General features: G+C 38.5%; 2 protein-coding genes across 3 annotated transcripts in view; one reads left to right on the top strand and one right to left on the bottom strand.

Annotated features, from left to right (window-relative positions):
• chd4a (chromodomain helicase DNA binding protein 4a) overlaps nucleotides 1-7476 on the top strand; it is a 29379-nt gene extending 21903 nt beyond the window's left edge. For both annotated transcript variants that reach the window (XM_082185401.1, XM_082185402.1), the window contains exons 36-41: nucleotides 81-263; nucleotides 612-720; nucleotides 832-964; nucleotides 1857-2052; nucleotides 2154-2317; nucleotides 7220-7476. In XM_082185401.1, coding sequence (XP_082041527.1) covers nucleotides 81-263; nucleotides 612-720; nucleotides 832-964; nucleotides 1857-2052; nucleotides 2154-2317; nucleotides 7220-7231 — 797 coding nt within the window. In that variant the 3' untranslated portion in view covers nucleotides 7232-7476. The remainder of the gene's footprint in view (nucleotides 1-80; nucleotides 264-611; nucleotides 721-831; nucleotides 965-1856; nucleotides 2053-2153; nucleotides 2318-7219) is intronic.
• Nucleotides 7477-9073: 1597 nt separating this feature from the next.
• LOC309510584 (melanoregulin) lies at nucleotides 9074-14243 on the bottom strand. The gene is made up of 7 exons (XM_082185423.1): nucleotides 14105-14243; nucleotides 13745-13854; nucleotides 13183-13345; nucleotides 11618-11708; nucleotides 11370-11533; nucleotides 9519-10103; nucleotides 9074-9309 (listed from the first exon to the last, which is right to left on the bottom strand). The coding sequence occupies exons 2-6, from the start codon at nucleotides 13837-13839 to the stop codon at nucleotides 9912-9914; spliced, it is 705 nt and encodes a 234-aa protein (XP_082041549.1). The 5' UTR covers nucleotides 13840-13854; nucleotides 14105-14243; the 3' UTR covers nucleotides 9074-9309; nucleotides 9519-9911.
• Nucleotides 14244-20839: the final 6596 nt, after the last annotated feature.

Raw genomic sequence — 20839 nt, forward strand, 5'->3', positions numbered from 1 at the left:
TGATTAGATTTGACATGATTATGTAGTTTATGGATTTCCCCCTCCCGCTTTACTAACTTGTGTCGTTCGTTTCGCTCCAGGTCAGAAGGATGAGAAGGAATCTGGTAAGACGGAGGAAGCAGGAAAACTACAGAACGGAGAAAGTGCCAAAGACAGCGCAGCAGCAGCAGCAGCAGCAGCAGCAGCAGCAGCAGCAGGTGCTGAAGAGAGGAAGAAAGCCAAAACACGGTTCATGTTCAACATTGCAGATGGAGGGTTTACCGGTAAGATCTCCTGTTGTGTTTGTTTCAGAAATTCTTCTCAGGTTTTGTACTATTTTTAAGCTATAAGCCATTATGATCCAAAAAACGTGGGACCTTGACAAGCTGTGAAGACTTATCTTACTTTTACTTTGGGGTAATTTTTATTTGTGTATATATTATTTTAAGTGCATAATATATCTGTAATGAACAATATCAGTAACAAAAATAACACTGTTTGAACTGAATTTCAGTATCTACAATTTTATTTTGATCAATTAGTATATTTTTAGTACATTTTATGTTTTGTTGCTTTGTCTCTTATATTGTACATATCTGTGCATTTGTACTAATTCTCTTTCTTTCTCACAGAATTACACTCACTGTGGCAGAATGAGGAGCGAGCCGCTACTGTCACCAAGAAGACCAATGAGATCTGGCATCGTCGCCATGACTACTGGCTACTTGCTGGCATCATACAGTATCCTTAACCCCCCCCGCTGCTTTCAGTGTATGTGCACACGTGTCAGTGTGTTTTACGTGTGTTCAATGAAACGCTGAATATGAAATCTACCTTAACTCACCGTCTCAGACACGGTTATGCTCGTTGGCAAGATATTCAGAATGACGTCAGATTCGCCATTCTCAATGAACCCTTCAAGGGAGAGATCAACAGAGGAAACTTCCTGGAGATCAAGAACAAGTTTTTGGCTAGGAGATTCAAGGTATAATGAAAGGAATCAATCTTTTTTGTTGTCGTTGCATACAAGTCAAGATATATGAGATATGCTGTGTTCACATCATGTTGTAATTACGAGATGACTACCTGTGATATTCTGTTCACATCTTCGGACTCTTGCATTATGCATTTCTATGAATCTGCCTAAATTAATCTGCATCGGTCCTATGGGACAAGTCGGAGCACCCCGAAAATTCAGAATTTATAAGTTATAATTACAAGTTCAATGAGGACGTGAACACTTTTTACAAGTCGGAGTCTCGTAACTACAGCCATTCTGACATGGCGTGAACGCATCTATAAGCCTCTTTCAGACTGTCAGTCCAAATCTGATTTTTGTGTATATCCGGTTGAAATCCGATCAGATTCAGCAAGTGTGAACGGCAAAGTGTCACATGAAATGCGATTTTTACAAATCCGTTTCGAGCTACATTCATATATGGTTTTAAATCCTATTCAAATCGGTTTTCTGGAAATTTGTTTCGGTCCGACTGCTCTGATTGGATTTCGCTTGGTTTGGGACTTTCTCACGCCATGTAAAATGTAAACGTCTGACAGAAACAATGCTGTGTTGTTGCAAAGTGCTGGATGAGCAGAAAATGACAATAAAATGGAGACATGATTTGAAACCAGCGGAGACGAATAAATCCACGTATACAAGCCTCATACGTACATCTGTGTTGCAAACCCCTCCGTGCTGAAGTGGTTGTTGATGTATACCTACCAACGCAACATCATTGCCATAGAAACCAATGCAGATAGTCCGGAAAATGAAACATGGACGCACAAATCGGATCTGAGAGATCAGGCTCCATAATGGGATACGCAAATAATCTGTGAACGTAGCCTTAGTAAAAATTTTTCGATGTCTCGTATAGTTGCTTGAGCAGGCTCTGGTGATTGAAGAACAGCTGCGCAGAGCTGCGTATCTCAACATGACTGAAGACCCCTCTCACCCCTCCATGGCTCTCAACACACGCTTCAGTGAAGTGGAGTGTCTGGCCGAGTCCCACCAGCACCTGAGCAAGGAATCCATGTCCGGAAACAAACCTGCCAACGCCGTCCTACATAAAGGTACTTCATGTGAGCTCATGTTATTTTAATTTAATTCCAGAGTATGATGCGTTACAGAAGACGACACACACTCACTACCTCTTTGTATTTGTTTCTGACAGTACTAAAACAGCTGGAGGAGTTGCTAAGTGACATGAAAGCAGATGTCACCCGTCTCCCGGCGACCATCGCCAGGATACCGCCTGTTGCCGTGAGGCTGCAGATGTCTGAAAGAAACATTCTCAGTCGTTTGGCCAGCAGAGGACCAGACACACAGTCTCAGCAGGTGAGCAACACCTACCTGTAGTGCTATGATTTATGCTATATGTTTTTATAGTCTGCATTAGTATTTTGAAAAATGTACTTATTAGCCATATTTATACAGTGGGGGAAATAAGTATTTGATCCCCTGCTGATTTTGTAAGTTCACCCACTTACAAAGAAATGAAGGGTCTATAATTTTTATGGTAGGTTTATTTTAACGGATAGGACAGAATATCAACCAAAACACATTGTATATAGGTTATAAATTGATTTGCATTTCAGTGAGTGAAATAAGTATTTGATCCCCAAGCAAAACATCATTTAGTACTTGGTGGAGAAACCCTTGTTGGCAAGCACAGAGGTAAGACGTTTCTTGTAGTTTGTCAGCAGGTTTGCACACATCTCAGGAGGGATTTTGGTCCATTCCTCTTTACAGATCCTCTCTAAATCCTTAAGGTTTCTTGGCTGTCGCTTTGCAACTCGAAGTTTCCGCTCCCTCCACAGATTTTCAGTAGGATTAAGCTCTGAAGACTGGCTAGGCCACTCCAAGACCTTAATGTGCTGCTTCTTGAGTCACTCCTTTGTTGCCTTGGCGGTATGTTTTGGGTCATTGTCATGCTGGAAGTCCCATCCACGGCCCATCTTCAGTGTTCTGGCTGAGGGAAGGAGGTTCTTGTCTAAGATTTGATGGTACATGGCCCCATCCATCAGCCCCTCAATACAGTGAAGTCGTCCTGTACCCTTAGCAGAGAAACATCCCCAGAGCATGATGTTTCCTCCTGCGTGCTTGACTGTAGGGATGGTGTTCTTGGGGTCATAGTAGTGTTGTCAAAAGTAACGGTACTTCGGTACCAAGTTGGTACTGAAATTTCTAAAATGTGACGATACCAGCATTTCTGTAGTACCGGTCGTACCGAGTATATTCAGCACCCAGTAATATGCAGCTGCTTTCAGTCGCTCCGTGTTTATCTAAGCGCGGGGCTGCAGACTAACTTTTTTACTAGGAGAACTGTAGCCGATATATACCAAAATAAATATATATATATATATATATATATATATATATATATATATATATATATATATATATATATATATATATAAAATGTATATGTGTGTCTGTGAATATTAAACCGCAAAAAGACTATTTAAATATTAACCCTGCATGTTCTGCTTGGCGCAGATGCGTGGTTTCATTTAACACAGACAGACACACAGACACAGAAGCACGAGAGACGCTCGCGCTGTTTTCAGTCTCAGCTGCCTCACGTTATGATGACATGATGAAGAGTCACTTCATGAGCATTTTACCGTTTCATTTGAGAAAAACTATCGTCAAATCATACACACAGAAACTAAAAGGTCTTCACGGCAACCCGTCAAAATAAAAGTTTGGTTTAACTTGAAGAAATTGACAAATGATTATATTAGGCTTCTGTACAGTAGATTTAGCTATGTCTCCATGTATTAAAAAATACTACTAATAATAATAATGTGTGGATTGAAGGTTGCTTATTTTTCACTTGATTTAAAAAAAAAAAATGTATAAGCAATATTCACGTTTAAACAGCATGTAGCCTTTAGTCCTTATATGTATAATTTACCTATGATTACCGTCATAAATAGTAAGTCATTGAATTTAATTTAATATTTTTTTTCAAATAGTTAAATAAAATAGAAAAATAGTTCCAACAGATTTTGCTGTGGTACCGAGAACCGAAAAATTTTAATGGTATCGGTACCGACTACTGGAATTTTGGTATCGTGACATCCCTAGGTCATAGTCAGCATTTCTCTCCCTCCAAACACGCCGAGTTGAGTTGATGCCAAAGAGCAAAATTTTGGTCTCATCTGACCACAGCACTTTCTCCCAAGCCATCTCTGAATCATTAGACGTTCATTGGCAAACTTCAGACGGGCTTGAACTAGGCTTGGCACGATAGTCTGTGTTACCGGTGTTACACGGTGTTCAGTCGCAACACCGGTTTCATCACTTGCCCACCGCAGCACCGCAAAACATTTTTTTTAAAGCAATTACGCAGTGTCCGTATTTTCTGTCACCAGTTGACTAGCGTTGGATGATCACGCTCAACCATTCAAGCGCGACAAAACAAGACCGCGCTGTAAAAAGTCCTGCCTATTACACACACACGCACACACGGAAAAGATGCGCGTCAGTATCGAGTTCTCTTTTCGGCCTTGAACAAGGATTGGTATAGCCAACCGGTAGCCTAATAATCATGAATGCACTCTGGTGTGCATGAATGAATCTTTTAACACATCTCCAGCGAACGGCGTCTTCACGCAAAAGAAAAACTCTTCATAAAGCGCAGTGAAATTCATGTGGCGTTTCCTGATGGAACGAGGTTGTTCGTTAACTTCATTTTATACGTGCAATTCACACGAGCTCTAAACGAATGCGAGAATGCTGCGATTAGTCAAACTTTATTAATGAAACAAAATCAGAGGGAATAGTTTCTTTAATGTATTTTTTTTCTTTTATTTTTTACCGGTTGGCCGGTCACACGGCTTTCATAGTTTTCAGTTAGGCTAGTGCGGAGACCAGGGACGGGTTTCCCGATAACGATGTATCTTAGCTCTTAAGAGCGTTTTCTATGTGCAAGGTTACGCTCGCCGCAATTCCACGCGCGTTTCCCAAAATGCGCGAGAACGCGTTCGTGCTACTTAAGAGTCGCTGTCCATTCGCAAAGTGCTGAAATATAACCTTACATGGTGTATTCTTATCCTTTTTAATAAGCGTTCTGTTTAATATAAGCGTTTGCCATTGTACTGTTTTGTTGTTGCGTTTTTCATGAATAATAACGAACCCACCATTCAAACACTGTGGTTGAATCCGAAATCACGCCCTATACCCTCAAATAGGGCGTTATTGTTCTCAACATGATCTCAAGCAGTGAAAAATAGAGCTCTATGTGTCGTGACAGATTGCCTCAGTTAAAGCCAAGTTCAAATCCACCGAAGTTAATCAATAACTCTTCTGACTGCTTTGTCGCACAAAAATGGTGGAATTTGATTGGTCAGATCGCATGTCAATCAAACTCAATACGAATGATGAATTGACGCCATGTAAAAAAAAAAAATTACATCACTCTAACACCCCCCACCCCCACGATGAAACCGGTAATACCGGTGTTGTCACAAGTCGATTAACCGGTGGGAGAATATTATCACCGTCACATCTCTAGCTTGAACATGTGCCTTCTTGAGCAGGGGGACCTTGCGGCACTGCAGGATTTCAGTCCATTTTGGCGTAGTGTTACCAATGGTTTGCTTGGTGACTGTGGTCCCAACTGCCTTGAGATCATTTACAAGCTCCTGCCATGTAGTTCTTGGCTGATCCCTCACTTTTCCCATGATCGTCCGTACCTCATGAGGCGAGATCTTGCATGGATCTACAGACAGAGGAGAGGGCGTTTGATGGTTATTTTGTATTTCTTCCATTTCCGAATAATGGCTCCTATTGGTCTCCTCCTCAGCATGCTTGTTGCTGATGGTCTTTGTAGCCCATTCCAGCCTTGTGCAGGTCTACACACTTGTCCCTGATGTCCTTTGACAGCTGTTTGGTCAATACAGATTCTGTGGACAGGTTTCTTTTATACACATTACGAGCTGACATTAGGAGTACTTTCTTAAAGTGGCTAATCTGTGTTCCACATAACCAATCTGTGGGAGGCAGAATTCCTGCCGGTTGGTAGGGGATCAAATGCTAATCAATTTATAACCTTTATATAATATGTTTTTCTGGATTTTGGTTGATATTCTGTCTCTATCCGTAAAAATTATAGACCCTTCATTTCTTTGTAACTGGGCAAACTTACAAAATCAGCAGAGGATCAAATAATTATTTCCCCCACTGTATATAAATCATTTATTTATTAGAGAGAGAGAGAGATAGATAGAGAGATCTCTTTACATGTATTTTAATTTATTTATATATGCATTTAATAAGTAATGCCATTTCATGTAATAGTAGACAGCTAATAATTTCCTTCAGCTGAGACACTTCAGATGCATTGCACACTGTTCACCATGATGGTTTTGAATTGCTTGAAATATGATTGAAATTACTATAAAAAAGAAAATACAGTTCAGTGCAACATGTGCAGCGCAAGTCTGTCATATAGGCTACATAAAATTATAATCAGATCATCATTATTGTGTGCTTAGGACATGGATTTATTAGTGAGTTTTGTTTTTGTAATCAGGCTTTCAAAAATTATATAAAATTTGATTTAGATTTATCTGCCAATATATCGTTATATATTTTTATATATAATACATGCACTGAATATATATTTTCGAAGATAGTTATTACAATTAAATAAAGATACAAACAACTAAATAAAAATACAATTAAATAAAGAAAATTTACAAAAGATTGAATACAAAAAATAGTTGTTAGTTAAAAAAAAAAACTTCATCCATAATCCTTACAAGGCTATATTTCTCTATTCAGTTAGCTTTACACTCGGTTACATATTAAGTCTGCAAAAGAGTAACCACTAAGGTTTTCCCAGAAATCATTCACTTTCTAAATCGATCATGGAAAAACAAACTTGACATGTTGTGAATTAGGTCGCGTTTTCAAAGTAAAACATGAGGTCATGCCTCTTATCCACTGTGAAAGCACAGGAGCCAGTCTTTTTTCCCCCCATTAAACCGTTGACATAATTGTGCAATGTCTAAATTTAGCTCTGTGCCACGTCTAACCTTATACATAAATGATAGACAGTGACATCAAGTACAGAAAACCTATACCAGCTCCAGAACAAAATGACTTTCACATTGTCTTAGACACTTCATGAATTTTAGTCATCAAAAGCATGTCCATTCAAATAGACATCCTGCAGATTTCCCGTTCAGTTGTGTCTCTTATTAAGTGTTGTTTCTGTGATGTTGGCAGGTCCAGCAGTAGCCCTCAGCAGACTCCAGTCCTCAGAGCGCCACACACCATGTCTACATTCCTGATTGCACATGATATCTCGTCTTAGCTTGAATCCACTCCCTCGTACTGTCCGCTCAACCCTGGGGGCTGTGGAAATTTGAGCTGTTGTTTTTTATTATTTTCCTAATTAATATTGTTTACATAATATTGTTGATGATGGTTTTTGGGACCTCAATAAAAATGTTCAATAAAAAGGTTACTGTTTCTTTAAATCATTTTATTTGTAGATATTATTGTGTATTTTTCTGCTTTGCCAGCCACTAAAGCAACAGGGTGTCGTTACGGTTCACCAATCAAATTTAGGCAGTCATTAAATCAACAGGCCATTTAACTGGATCATTTTAGAGAACTAAACTATCAAAAATAAATGATATAAACATCCCATTTTTTTAAAGCTAGAACATGAATAGTACGCCAATGAATGTCCAAAATGTATTGAATTATTTTTTAATAATCCTAAATTATTTCCAGCATAATGAGCGCATGTATTTTTGTTAAATGTTTTCTCTTGTTCACAGTTTTAATTATAGAAAAGTTGCAAACAAAGTAACAATATAGTTTCACTATCAGCCAGTTGTTGGTGAAACAATAAGCCATGAATAAATGTTTCTTTTTCATTTTCCTATTCATAACGATATATAATCTTAACAGTTTTACAATATGATTGAATCAGTTGTTAATTCAATAATTTTCCACTCGCATGCATGTGTGGCAGTTTATCTTAACCTCACACAAGGCACCAGTTATGTTGGTTTTTTCACATGTGGCACCAAATGTTGTTTTGGTCACATGACATCAAAGGTGTGCATGAGAATATTAGATGACTCTGACTGCGAGGCTCCAGCCAGGAAATTCACCATGACATTAGAGAACAATCAAAGATTATTGAACAAATACAACTTATGTAAATTAAAGGGTCTTTGTCATCTGAAGGATTTGTGAGATATCAGATTACTTCTACAGCCTCTTACTGTATTATCAGCGCAAGGAACACACGAGTGTAAAACATCCATTTTATTAACAAAAGAATAAATGAGTAAATCAACACAACTGCTAAATAAATACCATGAGTGATAAAGGAATAAGATGCATAAAATACAAGTGATTATGTTGCGATGCAATGAAGTTTGTGTTGCTATGGCAGAATTATATTATCTTATGGAAAGATAAACAGTTGTTTCTCTGAAACTAATGAGGTGAAGAACCTCATTATGCATCAAACAATTATTCAATGTAAAGAACGCAGACACAAATTTCAAGAGAAAAACGTTCTTTTCTATTTATTCAAATTCACTTCACCATCATACACTTACAATATAAACATGCCTCAGTAATCCTGAATCTCCTACTGATCTTACAATTCACAGTTACACAAGATGTGAGTTCTTCAGCTATTCTGAAGATTCTGATAATAGTCTCCCCTTTCTCACAAAAGCATTTGTCTAATGATTTAGCCTGTGCTATTGAATCTTCCACCTTGACCCGCGCCGAAATCAGTCCAAATCCATTTTCAATGCCATTTCCAGAAAGTTTGGGACACTTCGTAAAATGCAATAAAATCAAGAATCTGTGATTCGTTAACCTAATTCACTTGAACCTTTATTTAACTGACAAAAGTACAAAGAGAAGATTTCCAATGTCTTGACTGACCAACTTAGTAAATATATTTGATGGCTGCAACACACTCCAAAAAAAAAAGTTTGGGAAAAAAAGCATGTTCATCACATCACCTTTTAATTGGAATTGAGGATTCTAACTGCTGCATTTTTTTTTTTTATGGATTTTTTGCCCAATCTCTGATTTTTCTTGCTACAGTCTGTGGTCGTCGTTGTGTGATTCTTCTTTTCATGATGGGCTGAACATGTTCAACAGGAGACAGATCTGGACTGCAGAAGGAGAGTGCCTAAGAAAACACTGTTTTAGCACATGCAGAATGAGGCCTGGCGTTGTCTTGCTTCCCAAGAAAGATGTCCTCTTGATGGCAGTATATGTCTCTGTACAATCCCAATATACGCCTCCACATCAATGGTACCTTCACACATATGCAACTCACCCATGCCGTTTGCACTGATGCATCTCCATACCATGACCGATGTTTGAATTAGCGGCAGACTGTGTTCAGTGACAGCGGTTTTCCAAAGTGCTCCTGAGCCCATCTGGCTAAATTTAACACAGTAGCATGATAGTTTCTCATGCAATGCCATCTAAGGGGTCAAAGGTCACACATTCACCAGAGGTCTCCTGCCTTGCCCTCCACAGACAGAGATTTCTCTGGATTCCCTGAATCTTTTCACAATATTATGTAGTTGGTGAAAGACCTAAATCCGTTGCAATCTTGCATTGATTTTTGAATTGTTTGATTATCTCATGAAATTTGGCACAATGGTAAACCATGACCCAACTTTATTGGAGTGTGTTGCAGCCATCAAAATCAAAATTTGTTTATATTAGAAAAAAAAACAATTAAGTTGGTCAGTGAAAACACTGGAAATCTTTTCTTTGTACTTTTGTCAGTTTAAATAAAGGTTTAAGAGAATTAACGAATCCCATATTCTTGATGTTATTGCATTTTACACAATGTCCCAACTTTTCTGGCAATGGGGATGCACCTCCAGATATCCTTCTAACTGATTATGAAATCATCTCAGTGTCAGTCCTCTGGTCCTGTCTCACCCCCATCCTCATCCTCTCCTCCAGAGATGTTCTGCTTCATACGGGACAGCAACAGAGGCAGATTTATCGCAAGGGGGTTCTCTTCTTCATCATCATCATCTCTAGGAGGGTAGAAGCGACGAGCCTTGGCCACAAAATCCTCAGCAGCATCCAGATAAATGAGCCGGTCCTGAGCGAAATGGTAATATGTATGAAAAGTGGGGAAGAAGATTTGAATGATGTTCTCGGCTGTCTCAAAACCTAGTGATGTTCTGCCTAACCAGACAGCATTTTTTGGGACAGTTCACAATATGAGAATATTCTGGGGGGAGGTACTAAAGATTTACATAACATTTGCAAAACATTTTCTAAAAAATAAATAAATAAATACATTTACATTTAAAAAATATATATTTATCAATAACCTTCCTATGTGACATTTTAAATTATGCAATTGGTTTATTATATAATAAACATGCACACATTTGAATATAATAAAAAAATCGAATAAACTAAAAATTTTATTTTATTTTTTTTACCTTTTAAGCTTCCTTTTATTACAATTAGTTAACTTAACTACACTAGTTAGCATGAACAAACAATGAAAAATCCTTCTAATGCATTTATTGATCTTAATGTTAATATGATTTACTAATACCTTATTAAAATCTAAAGTTGTATGTGTTCGTATTATTTAATGGACCTGAGCTAACATGAACTAACAATGAACAGTTGTGTCTAACTAACGTTAACATATTTGAATAAATACAGCAATTAATGTGCTGCTCATTGTTAGTTAATGCATTAACTAACGTTAACTAATGGGACCTTATTGTAAAGTGTTACCGTTTATCTTAAACTTTTAAATACGTTTTATTTTTATTTTTTATAATTAAATCAGTAGTTGGCAAATGTCAGAACCTAAAGTTTAGTGGAAGGATAATTTATTTATTTATTATAAAAAAATATTAACATTTTTTTGCATTGCATGTAAATTAGTACAATTCAAGCCCCCTTTTAAGATAAAATGCTCTTTAAAAGAGTAATGATTTTTCAAAGACCCTCTGACAACTACCAGATATAATTTTAAAATCCAGTGTTCATTAAAAGATGCTAACCTATGCTTTTTTACCTGGCAAAGGTGAAATAATGTTTTTTTCATCTTTTAGATTTTTGTATGCTTTCTGAAAGTTGTGCAGTTGATATTGGCATAGAAGATTCTAAATATTACATAATTAATTTTTTTTTTTTTATATTATTATTATTCTTTTTTTTCTTCAGAATTATATTATATATATTTTTAGAAATCATATTCCCCTTAATTTATGCCTGAATCACCTCCCTTTAAATATAAATATACTGCATTGATTGACGAGTATTACGCAGCATTATTTCCTTCTGATTTAGACTGTCATTGATTGTTCATACTTGAGGTGAGTTTCAGTGACATGCTCACCAGGATGAAGAGGTATCTCTCGGGTGGAGGCTCGTTCCTGTTGAATAAGGATGTTTCGGTGTAGAGGGCCTGTAGAAGGGTGCGGGCGGTCGCTGCGTTTCTCATGCGGTCGTATGAGGCGCTGGCAGACACATTCAACAGAGACTCTGCTTCGGCCATGAACCCTGAGAGAATCATCCAAACCTTTCAGTGACAGACTGTCCCTGTTACCACATCATTTGAACATCATTTCTCACACAATCTCTTACCCAGATTCTCTAAGATCATCTTCCATTTATCTTGCACCTCTCTTCTCATGTCTCTCATGGCCTCGATGTCGATGCTCAAACGCCGGTAACCCTACAGGACAGAAGACATGACAGGACTGAACTCAACCATCAAGACTCAAAAATGACACCTACACATATTTTACTTTAGTTGTCCCTACATACAAAGTTGGGATAGAAGAAAAGATTGTAAAGGTTTGAGAAAAACACCTTGATGTAAAAAAAAAAGATGCTGCACTCAATAATTGTGATCTTGTAATCTCTTTTTTTTCTGGCTATATTTGTATTTTTATTATTATATAGGGCTATATGGTAATTTCAGATGTCTACACCAATAAGCGTGTTGATAACAGTCTACCTTATTGTGTATTATCTGTTTTTAAAGTGAGTTCACGCCATGTCGTTTTACCATAATTTTTTTAGCGGTTGTGAAGTAATTATTCAAAATGATTACCAATGATACACTTCAAAATTCTATCACATCTGTTTTTAACCCTCAGGTGCTCCTCATTTGGCTGTAGCTCTTGTTATTTTCCCGGTCAGAAGTGACCGGACACCTACAAATGAAACTTCCTCCACCCCAGTAAAACCAGTGCAATTTATTTTTGTTCAATAATATTTTTTATTAACGGTATTTATTTGACGGTACTTATTAATATTAAATATATATAAATTTAAATATTTTTTCAATGAATGCAGTATTTCAGATTAATATAGAGACTAGGCCTTTTAAAAATTTTTTTTTAAGTCAGATTAGCGCCATCTGTTGATAGAAAATAAAACATTGTTCCATGGTGTTACCACTAGATGCCTGTATAGCTCTCTATGGAGAGGCTTGTGAATTATCTAGCTGTTTTTGGACAAAATTATTTACTTTTAAGATGTGGATTTGAATGTATTTTTTTTTTTTTTTTGAAATTCTCAAATAATACTTTTTTGTCAAGGTTTATAAAAAAATATAAATACATTTTGATGTGAAGTATACACGTTTTTGCATTGATTGATTTCCCGTTCATTTCGGTCATTTTTAACCAAGGAGCAAAGGTGTTTTTTTTTTTTATGACCACTTAGCCTGCTCGAATCATGCCCTAATTTTTTTTTGTGTGTTCACATTCCTTATACCATTGATGTCACCGTTTCGTACCATTCCGGTTAAACTGTGATTTTTAAAAATTCTAAACAGAAAATTTTCCGGTCAGAAATGACAGAAGAGCGTGAGTTCACGTCATGTTGTAATTACTATAATGATTCTGAAATGTAAAAAGCCTTCACGTAAAAAAGGTTTTAAAAAAATGATTTAAAAAAAAATAAAAAATAAAAAAAAAGCCTTCACGTGCTCGTAGAACTTGTAATTACAACGTGTAAACTGAGAGCTATGACTTGTTCCACGTTGCCGCTGTACCACCTGACCAAGGTGTGTTCGACTTGAAGCGGCGCTGTGCAGACAGATCGCTGTATGACATCAAAGTACCGCAAGAGCGATTCGAGGAGCTTTATTTACGGTAATAATGGCCTGAACGCAGCATTAGTCACATGAGACGTCTTACATGAGAGCCTTGTCGGGTTTGGGCTCTGGTCTGCAGCAGGTTGTAGAGAATGCGGTCGTCATCTCTCTCAGAGTGGGAAGGGTCTCCAGGTTCACTCCACAGGTTGGTCTCTTGGTCCCGCCTTCTTTTTGCCTCGCGTTCAAAATATTCTAATGTGTCGTGACTAACACACACACACACACACACACACACACACACACACACACACACACACACACACACACACAAACAATGTTCAAATACTTTTGCTTAATTCACAGTTATGAATTAAACATTTATGAAAAACTATTTCCACAACGTGTTATATTGTTGAAGAGTTAGTACCATTAACGTTAGCTGTTCTACTTTTAAAGAGAAAACTTGTATGTTTAAACTTATAGCACAGTTTGAACCAAAGTAAAGATATTTCTGTTAAAAAAACTATTATCAGTAGCAGTGGTAGTAGTAATTACTATTATTTAAAATAATACAAATAAAAATGTTAAGACAGAAAGCAGGTCTGAACTCAAACTATCAGACATGCATGATTTAAAAACAAACCGACCCCACATCCCCTGAATACCTAAGTAAAGGTCTCTTTTCTTCGTCATCATCATCATCCTCACAGCAGCAGCAACAGCAGAATCGGACACAGAACCTCTTGAAGGCGGCACCCATCCTCAAAATACAAAACTAGAAGATGGGGGAAAGAAAAAGAAAAAGTTCAACAGATGAGTGTAAAACAGCGTCTACCCCTCCAAGAGAATAAAGGTGAGATTTCTGAAGATTAATATAAAAACATGAGAGTTTTTGCCTTTGTTCAAGCTGTCAGCGTCATTTGTAGTTCTCCGGGGTGTTCAAGGTGAACCTCGTCCCTCAGAGTATCATTTGTCGAGTAATTTCAGATGAAAATTGTGTAATGTATTGTTTTGATGTAACTTACCCAAGAAACTGCTGGCAAAATGCTGAATCCATCAATTCAAGTCTAAACGCAGTTTTCTCCTATTCAGAAGAGAAGCATCTTTTGGGGCCCAGAGAGCAACTAAAAGATTTCAGCGACTCTCTAGAATGAATAGCATCACAGTTTAGTCATGAGTCTGAGCCGTGTAACCTGAGGCCATCACAGACCTCTAAATAAAGCCACTCGTCCAACAGCCCCAAAACACAAATGTACTTTTACCTCTGGGAACGTTTTCAACAGTTCAGTTTTGGATTGCATACACCAGCAATTCATAAGATTTTAAAACTGTTTCAGTAAAAATGAAGCAGGTTTGGAGGAAAAATAGTGATTAGCCTACATAGCACAGTTGCTTCATATTATTATAAAAAAACAATAATCCTAAACCTCCTGCTCACATTTCATGAAAAAACTCACTGGCAAAAGAATCAAACCAGTAAATACCAGACTTGAGAAGCACATGACAGCAGGTTGGTGTTATTTTATGAACTAATTACAGTTTTATTACTAATTTGAAAGAAGCTTTTATTTAAGTTTTCATTTTCATTTAGTAATTTGAGATGCTTTTGTCATATTTAATTTTTCTATGCGATTACTATTTCGGGTTTAATTTATTTTTCAGTTTTAGTTTTTTAATTATTTTTAGTATGTAATTTTAGTGCTTTAACTTGGACTTATTTCAGTTAGCTGCCAAGTCAGCGTTTAAAATTTTTGTTTAGTTAACTTTATAGGAATTTTCATTGGCAATGAATGGAGGTAAGACAATGGACATGGTCATTAGCACCAGGAAATACGTAAACATTCCCTGCCCTTCCTCTCCTGTAATTTCAGGACATGTAATTAGCAGAGTTTCCACCTTTAAACTGCTTGGAGTTCAAATTACTTCTGACCTGTCATGGGACGCCCACATCAAGTACATGATTTCGAAGGTGCGTCCTAGAATCCACTATCTCTGTGTTGCTAAGAACGCGGGTATCCCTTGTGATGTTCTAATGAAAATATATTTGACATTTATACGGCCAGTTCTTAAGTACGCTAGCCCAGTATGGGGTGGACTACCTAAAGGTCTCTCTGATGAGTTAGAGAGGGTCCAAAAACGTTGCTGTCGGATAATAGGTGTTCCAACTTCTACTCTCCTATCAATGAGTGAGAGGGGCGACGAGGCCACTATTCGTATTTTTACTAACCTACTCGAGGACAGTTTGTCTGTGGCTCCAACACCTACGTATCTACTACGGCAAAGTAGGGAATATGTTGTGCCCAGGAGTAAAACAAAAAGACATTAACTTTCTTTTCTATATATATATAGCTCCACAGCTCTGCCCATGAGACTCTGCGGTCCATTGCATGCTCCCATTTTGTCCAGGCTTCCTGCTGCCACATTCCAACCATCCTGCTGGCCCGCTCCTCCTCTACTGTTGCCCACACCTCTTGCAGCACTTTTTTTTTTTTTTACAATTGTGTTTTATAAATAATTTACGTAAAGTTTATAACATACATGGAGTTGATGCAACCTGGACACATCATCAGTTACCTGGGGTCACCGAGTGTTTCGGGTCTTTCGAGCATCATACACTCTCACCCAGGCGACCCAGCCGGGGTTGATCAGGCCCCAGCTTGTGTCCAGGTAGCCCTACCCCAACCATGGTTCTCCTCTCCTTATCCACAGCCACCTTGAGGCAACTTCTGCTGACTCCGTGACCTCCTTGATGGCCCTTCGCTTACTGGCCCCTATGATGCCCAGGATGTTATAGTCTGCTTTCCACAGCTCTGCCCATGAGACTCTGCGGTCCATTGCATGCTCCCATTTTGTCCAGGCTTCCTGCTTCCGCATTCCAACCATCCTGCTGGCCCGCTCCTCCTCTACTGCTGCCCGCACCTCTTGCTGCACCAGTGATCTCCTGTCCTTCCCCTGTGCCTTGTTGTCGCGAGATGTTGTGCCGCTACCCAGGCCAGCTCTTCCATGAGTCACTACTCCCACCAGTGCCCTGTGCCGTAGCCGCGACTCAGCCACATCCACCGCCTCTGCTGCCCTCCACTTCCGCCCTGTCCTCACCTCAATCCCAGCCTGGGAGACCTTCGGGTCCTGTGACTCTCTGTATTGCAGCACCTCCCTGGCATGGCCCACCTTGAACTCCTCATTCAGGCTGCTGATAGGGAGCTTCAGCTTGTTGTTCTGGCCATACAATGCGATGCTGCTCAGGCTTCGAGGTAGACCCAGCCACTTCCGTAGAAACCTGCTGACTCTCCTCTCAAAGCCCTCGATGGTGGAGATTGGAACCTCATAAATCAGGAGGGGCCAGAGAATCCGTGGGAGGATGCCGTGCTGGTAAATCCAAGCATTGAACTTGCCAGGTAGGCCTGACTTGTCCACTCCAGCTAGCCAGTCTTCCAGTTCAAGGTTGGCTGCCCGGATGGCTGCCGTGTCTTTCAGGCTGCAGTCAAAAACCTTTCCCAACCTCTTCACTGGTTTCTCAGTGATTGATGGTATCTGGGTCGTGCCAAGTGTGAAGCGGAACTTGTTGGTTACCTTTCCTTTCTTCAACACCAGAGATCTAGACTTTGCTGGCTTTAAGCACATGCGAGCCCAGGTGGTCATCTCCTCCAAGCCCTTCAGGATCCACCTGCCCCCTGGGACATGTGGTGTTGTCACTGTCAGATCATCCATGAAAGCCCTAATGGGTGGCTGGCGGACACCGGATTTGGTGAGGGGACCTCTGCACTGGACCTCAGTAGACTTCACCAGCATATTCATGGCGAGTGCGAATATTATCACTGAAATTGTACATACAGTCAAGTCAAGTCAAGTCAAGTTTATTTGTATAGCGCTTTTCACAATACAGATTGTATCAAAGCAGCTTCACAGTATTAAATTAAAATAATACAACAAAGTTTGTTTCAAGAGGAATTTATTGATTGATAAAATTAAATTAAATATCCCCAAAATATCCCCAACTGAGCAAGCCAAAGGCAACAGTGGCAAGGAACCGAAAAACTCCATCAAGTGACCTAATGGTGTCCCAAAACTCCATCAAGTGACCTAATGGTGTCCTAAAACTCCATCAGGTGACCTAATGGAGAAAAAAAAAACCTTGGGAGAACCCAGGCTCAGTCGGGGGCCAGTTCTCCTCTGGCATTTATGAGCTAGAGGCCGGATTGTAGTTTGAACTATAGGATTATATGAATGCCTGGCTGAAGAAATGCGACTTTAATCTAGTTTTAAACTGGGAGAGCGAGTCTGAGCAACGAACAGTATCAGGAAGACTATTCCAGAGTTTTGGAGCCAAATGTGAAAATGCTCTCCCTCCTTTGGTGGTTCTGGATATCCTAGGTATGACCAAAAGCCTTGAATTTAGTGATCTTAAAGAGCGCGATGGATTATAGGGCGATAGAAGATCCGTTAAATAGACTGGAGCTAAGCCGTTTAGGGCTTTATAAGTCAGTAGCAATACCTTGTAATTAATACGGAACTTTATAGGTAACCAATGCAGTGATGATAAAATCGGTGTTATATGATCATATTTTCTTGATCTCGTAAGAACTCTAGCGGCGGCATTTTGGACTAACTGTAGTTTGTTTATTGAGGATGCAGGACAACCAGCTAATAAAGCATTACAGTAATCCAGTCTCGAGGTCATGAATGCATGAACTAACTTTTCTGCATCAGAAACTGATAGCATATTACGTAGCTTAGCAATGTTTCTAAGGTGGAAAAAGGCTGTTTTTGTAACATATGAAATATGATTTTCAAAAGACAGGTTGCAATCGAGTATAACACCCAGGTCTTTTACTGTAGAGGATAAAGTAACAGGACATCCTATGATGTTAAAGTTGTATTGTGCAAGGTTTTGTGGGCGTTTTTTTGAACCGATAAGTATTACCTCTGTCTTGTCTGGATTTAATAAAAGAAAATTACGCGTCATCCAATCTTTTACTATTTATACAGTGATGATACCCTTTTCAAGCCTGTGCCAGTCTGATGTTGTAGACCCCGCTGAGACTCTCAGATTGAAACTGTCGTAGTAGTGTGAGTAGAATGAGGTCTCTAAACTTGTTTGGGATGTGGTGATGGCGCAGGCCTCCTTGACCAGTTTGGGGGGCATGGACCCATATGCGTTTGTGAGGTCCAACCACAGCACCACCAGGTCCACCTTGTTCTCCCGAGCCTCCCTGATCAGCTATGTGACCACACCTGTGTGCTCCAGACACCCCAGCACCTTCGGGATCCCGCCTTTCTGGACCGAGGGATCAATGTACAAGTTCCTTAGGAGGTAGTCGGTCAGCCGCCTAGCTACAATGCTGAAGAATATCTTCCCCTCAACACTGAGCAGCGAGATGTTTCTGAACTGATCGATTGTATTTGACTCTTCCTCCTTTGGAATCCATACCCCTTCTGCAAACCGCTACTGCTGAGCGACCTTTCCCCTCCATATAACCTTCAGGATCTTCCAGATCCTGTGGAGTAGCTTCGGGCAGTTCTTATAAACCCTGTAAGGTACACCACTAGGTCCTGGGGCTGAGCTTGCTCTGGCCTTTTTGATCACCTCCTGGATCTCCTTCCAGTTTGGCTCCTTCCCGTCGAAGTCCAGAGTTGGTACTGGTGGTTCAATCAGGTGCTGGCAGTGGCCCAGATCTTGCTCCCTGGATCTGTCACAGAAGGTGTCTCTGAGGTGGCGGTCGATCTCAGCTTTGGAGCAGGTGAGCTGGCCACTCCACTTCTTCCCAAGTAGCTGCTTTGTGAACCCAAAGGGATTCTCTATAAAGGCAGCCTGCTTCCTGGCCCTCTCTTTCCTCCTTCTCCTGTGCCACTCCGCTCTTCTCAGAGTCATAAGCTTCTTGCGGAGGATGACGCGCAGCTCTGCAAGAGGAACCCTCTCCTCCTCCCTCGCCTCCTTGAACCTCCTCCTCAGGTAAATATTGTAATACTTTAACATTGAATCTCCAAAATAATGTAGAAACAGCATAAACACTGTATATTTTAAATATTCATTTAATAGCATATTTTTACTAATATTTTACTATAGTATTTTCTACTGGCCCAGTCTGCCAGTTCAGATTTTTAGTCTGCCCTGCTTAAATGCACAACAAAGTTATTGTTTTCGTTGTTTTTTGCCTATGTAACCTTGTAAACAGTGCTTTAAGATTTTCAGGTAGGTCTAACAGGTAAATATAGGCTACATAAATGGAATGATCAAACGCTGCACAGTATCACTGCGTAAATTATAAGTTGAATATAGATTAATCATTATTAAAGCTACAAAAGTGATTCAGACAAGAGCAGTGTGTCATTTTTCTCTTTGTTATTTGATTAACATTAATCACAGACAGCAGGTTTATGCTGCCATCACTTTAAGACCTGACGCACATGATGCAGATCTGACACACACATCCTGTTTTTTCCACCACTCTTTACGTTCATTTAACATATTTTAACTTATTTAGGATTGTGCATATATATATTTATATAAATTTAAGCAGGTGAAATCCAGAGGTAGTGCAAAAATTGTTGTCAGCATCAAGGTTTGGCATGACGTCTCTTTAGAAATACAAGACAAATACTAAATGTACAAATGTTTGTTTTGTCAGATGTAATTTATCATAAAAATGTTGGGTATTTCAGTTGCAGGTTGCTAGCCTAGTCACAAAAATCCAGAACTAAACAGACAGTTAAGCGTTTTTCTATGGATGTTCAAGATGTGTAATTTAATTTTACAGTCCTTGAGGACTAACAAACACTTCACATCCCCTATTGCATCTTTTTGGTTTGATCAGTGTGGCAAGTTTTCTTCTCAAATGCGGATTTTTGTCAAATTCCAAGTGAGAAAATCCTCCAAATGTGTACAAGGATCACATGAATAAACTAAATTCCAAACCTCAGAATTTATGAGAGGGAAAAGAGGGAAATAGAGAAGTATTTGATGTGTGACACTCATGTGAGAGGCTCATAGGCTGTGTGCTATCACATGGTGGACGGAGCACAACTTACTCTGCCAGAGGCTGTTAACTGAAAAGACATAATACAAATAATCATCATTGTGATTATGTCAGGGTGTTTAAAAAAAAAGAGAAGAGCAAATATAATTACTACAGAGTTATAGCTATTATTTCTAGCATATTTATGATTATTAACCGCGTTTCCTTATTTTGTCGCTTTGGATAAAAGTGTCAATTAAATGAATCGATGTAATTCTAAACCTTTTGGACACTTAAAGCTACACTTTCAAAGGTCTGAATGTCATTGCATTAGATAAAATATACAAACAAATGGCATTTATTTCAAATAAAGATGGCACGAGAACAGTGTTCAAGCAAAACATTTCACAACATTTTTATTTTTAGGTTTTATATGATAAAATATCAGATATATAGTTCACAAAAGACAAAAAAAAAGTGTTGTGTATGCCATCATTTTTCAATATAACTTTTTATTTTATTTAGAGCTGTCAGAGAGTTCCAAGTACAGCCGTAGCTTATATTTATAAAACCTTTTTTTAATATTTATATATATATAATTTTATAAAAATGTTTATATATATAATTTTATAAAAGTTTTATATATAATATAATTTTATAAAAAAGTTATATATATATATATATATAATTTTATAAAAAAGTTTTATATATATATATAATTATATATATATATATTTAATTTTATAAAAATTTTTATATATATATAATTTTATAAAAAGTTGTATATATATATAATTTTATATTTAT

This window comes from Leuciscus leuciscus, assembly GCF_965113295.1.
Source record: "Leuciscus leuciscus genome assembly, chromosome: 12".
Classification (NCBI taxonomy): Eukaryota; Metazoa; Chordata; class Actinopteri; order Cypriniformes; family Leuciscidae; genus Leuciscus; species Leuciscus leuciscus.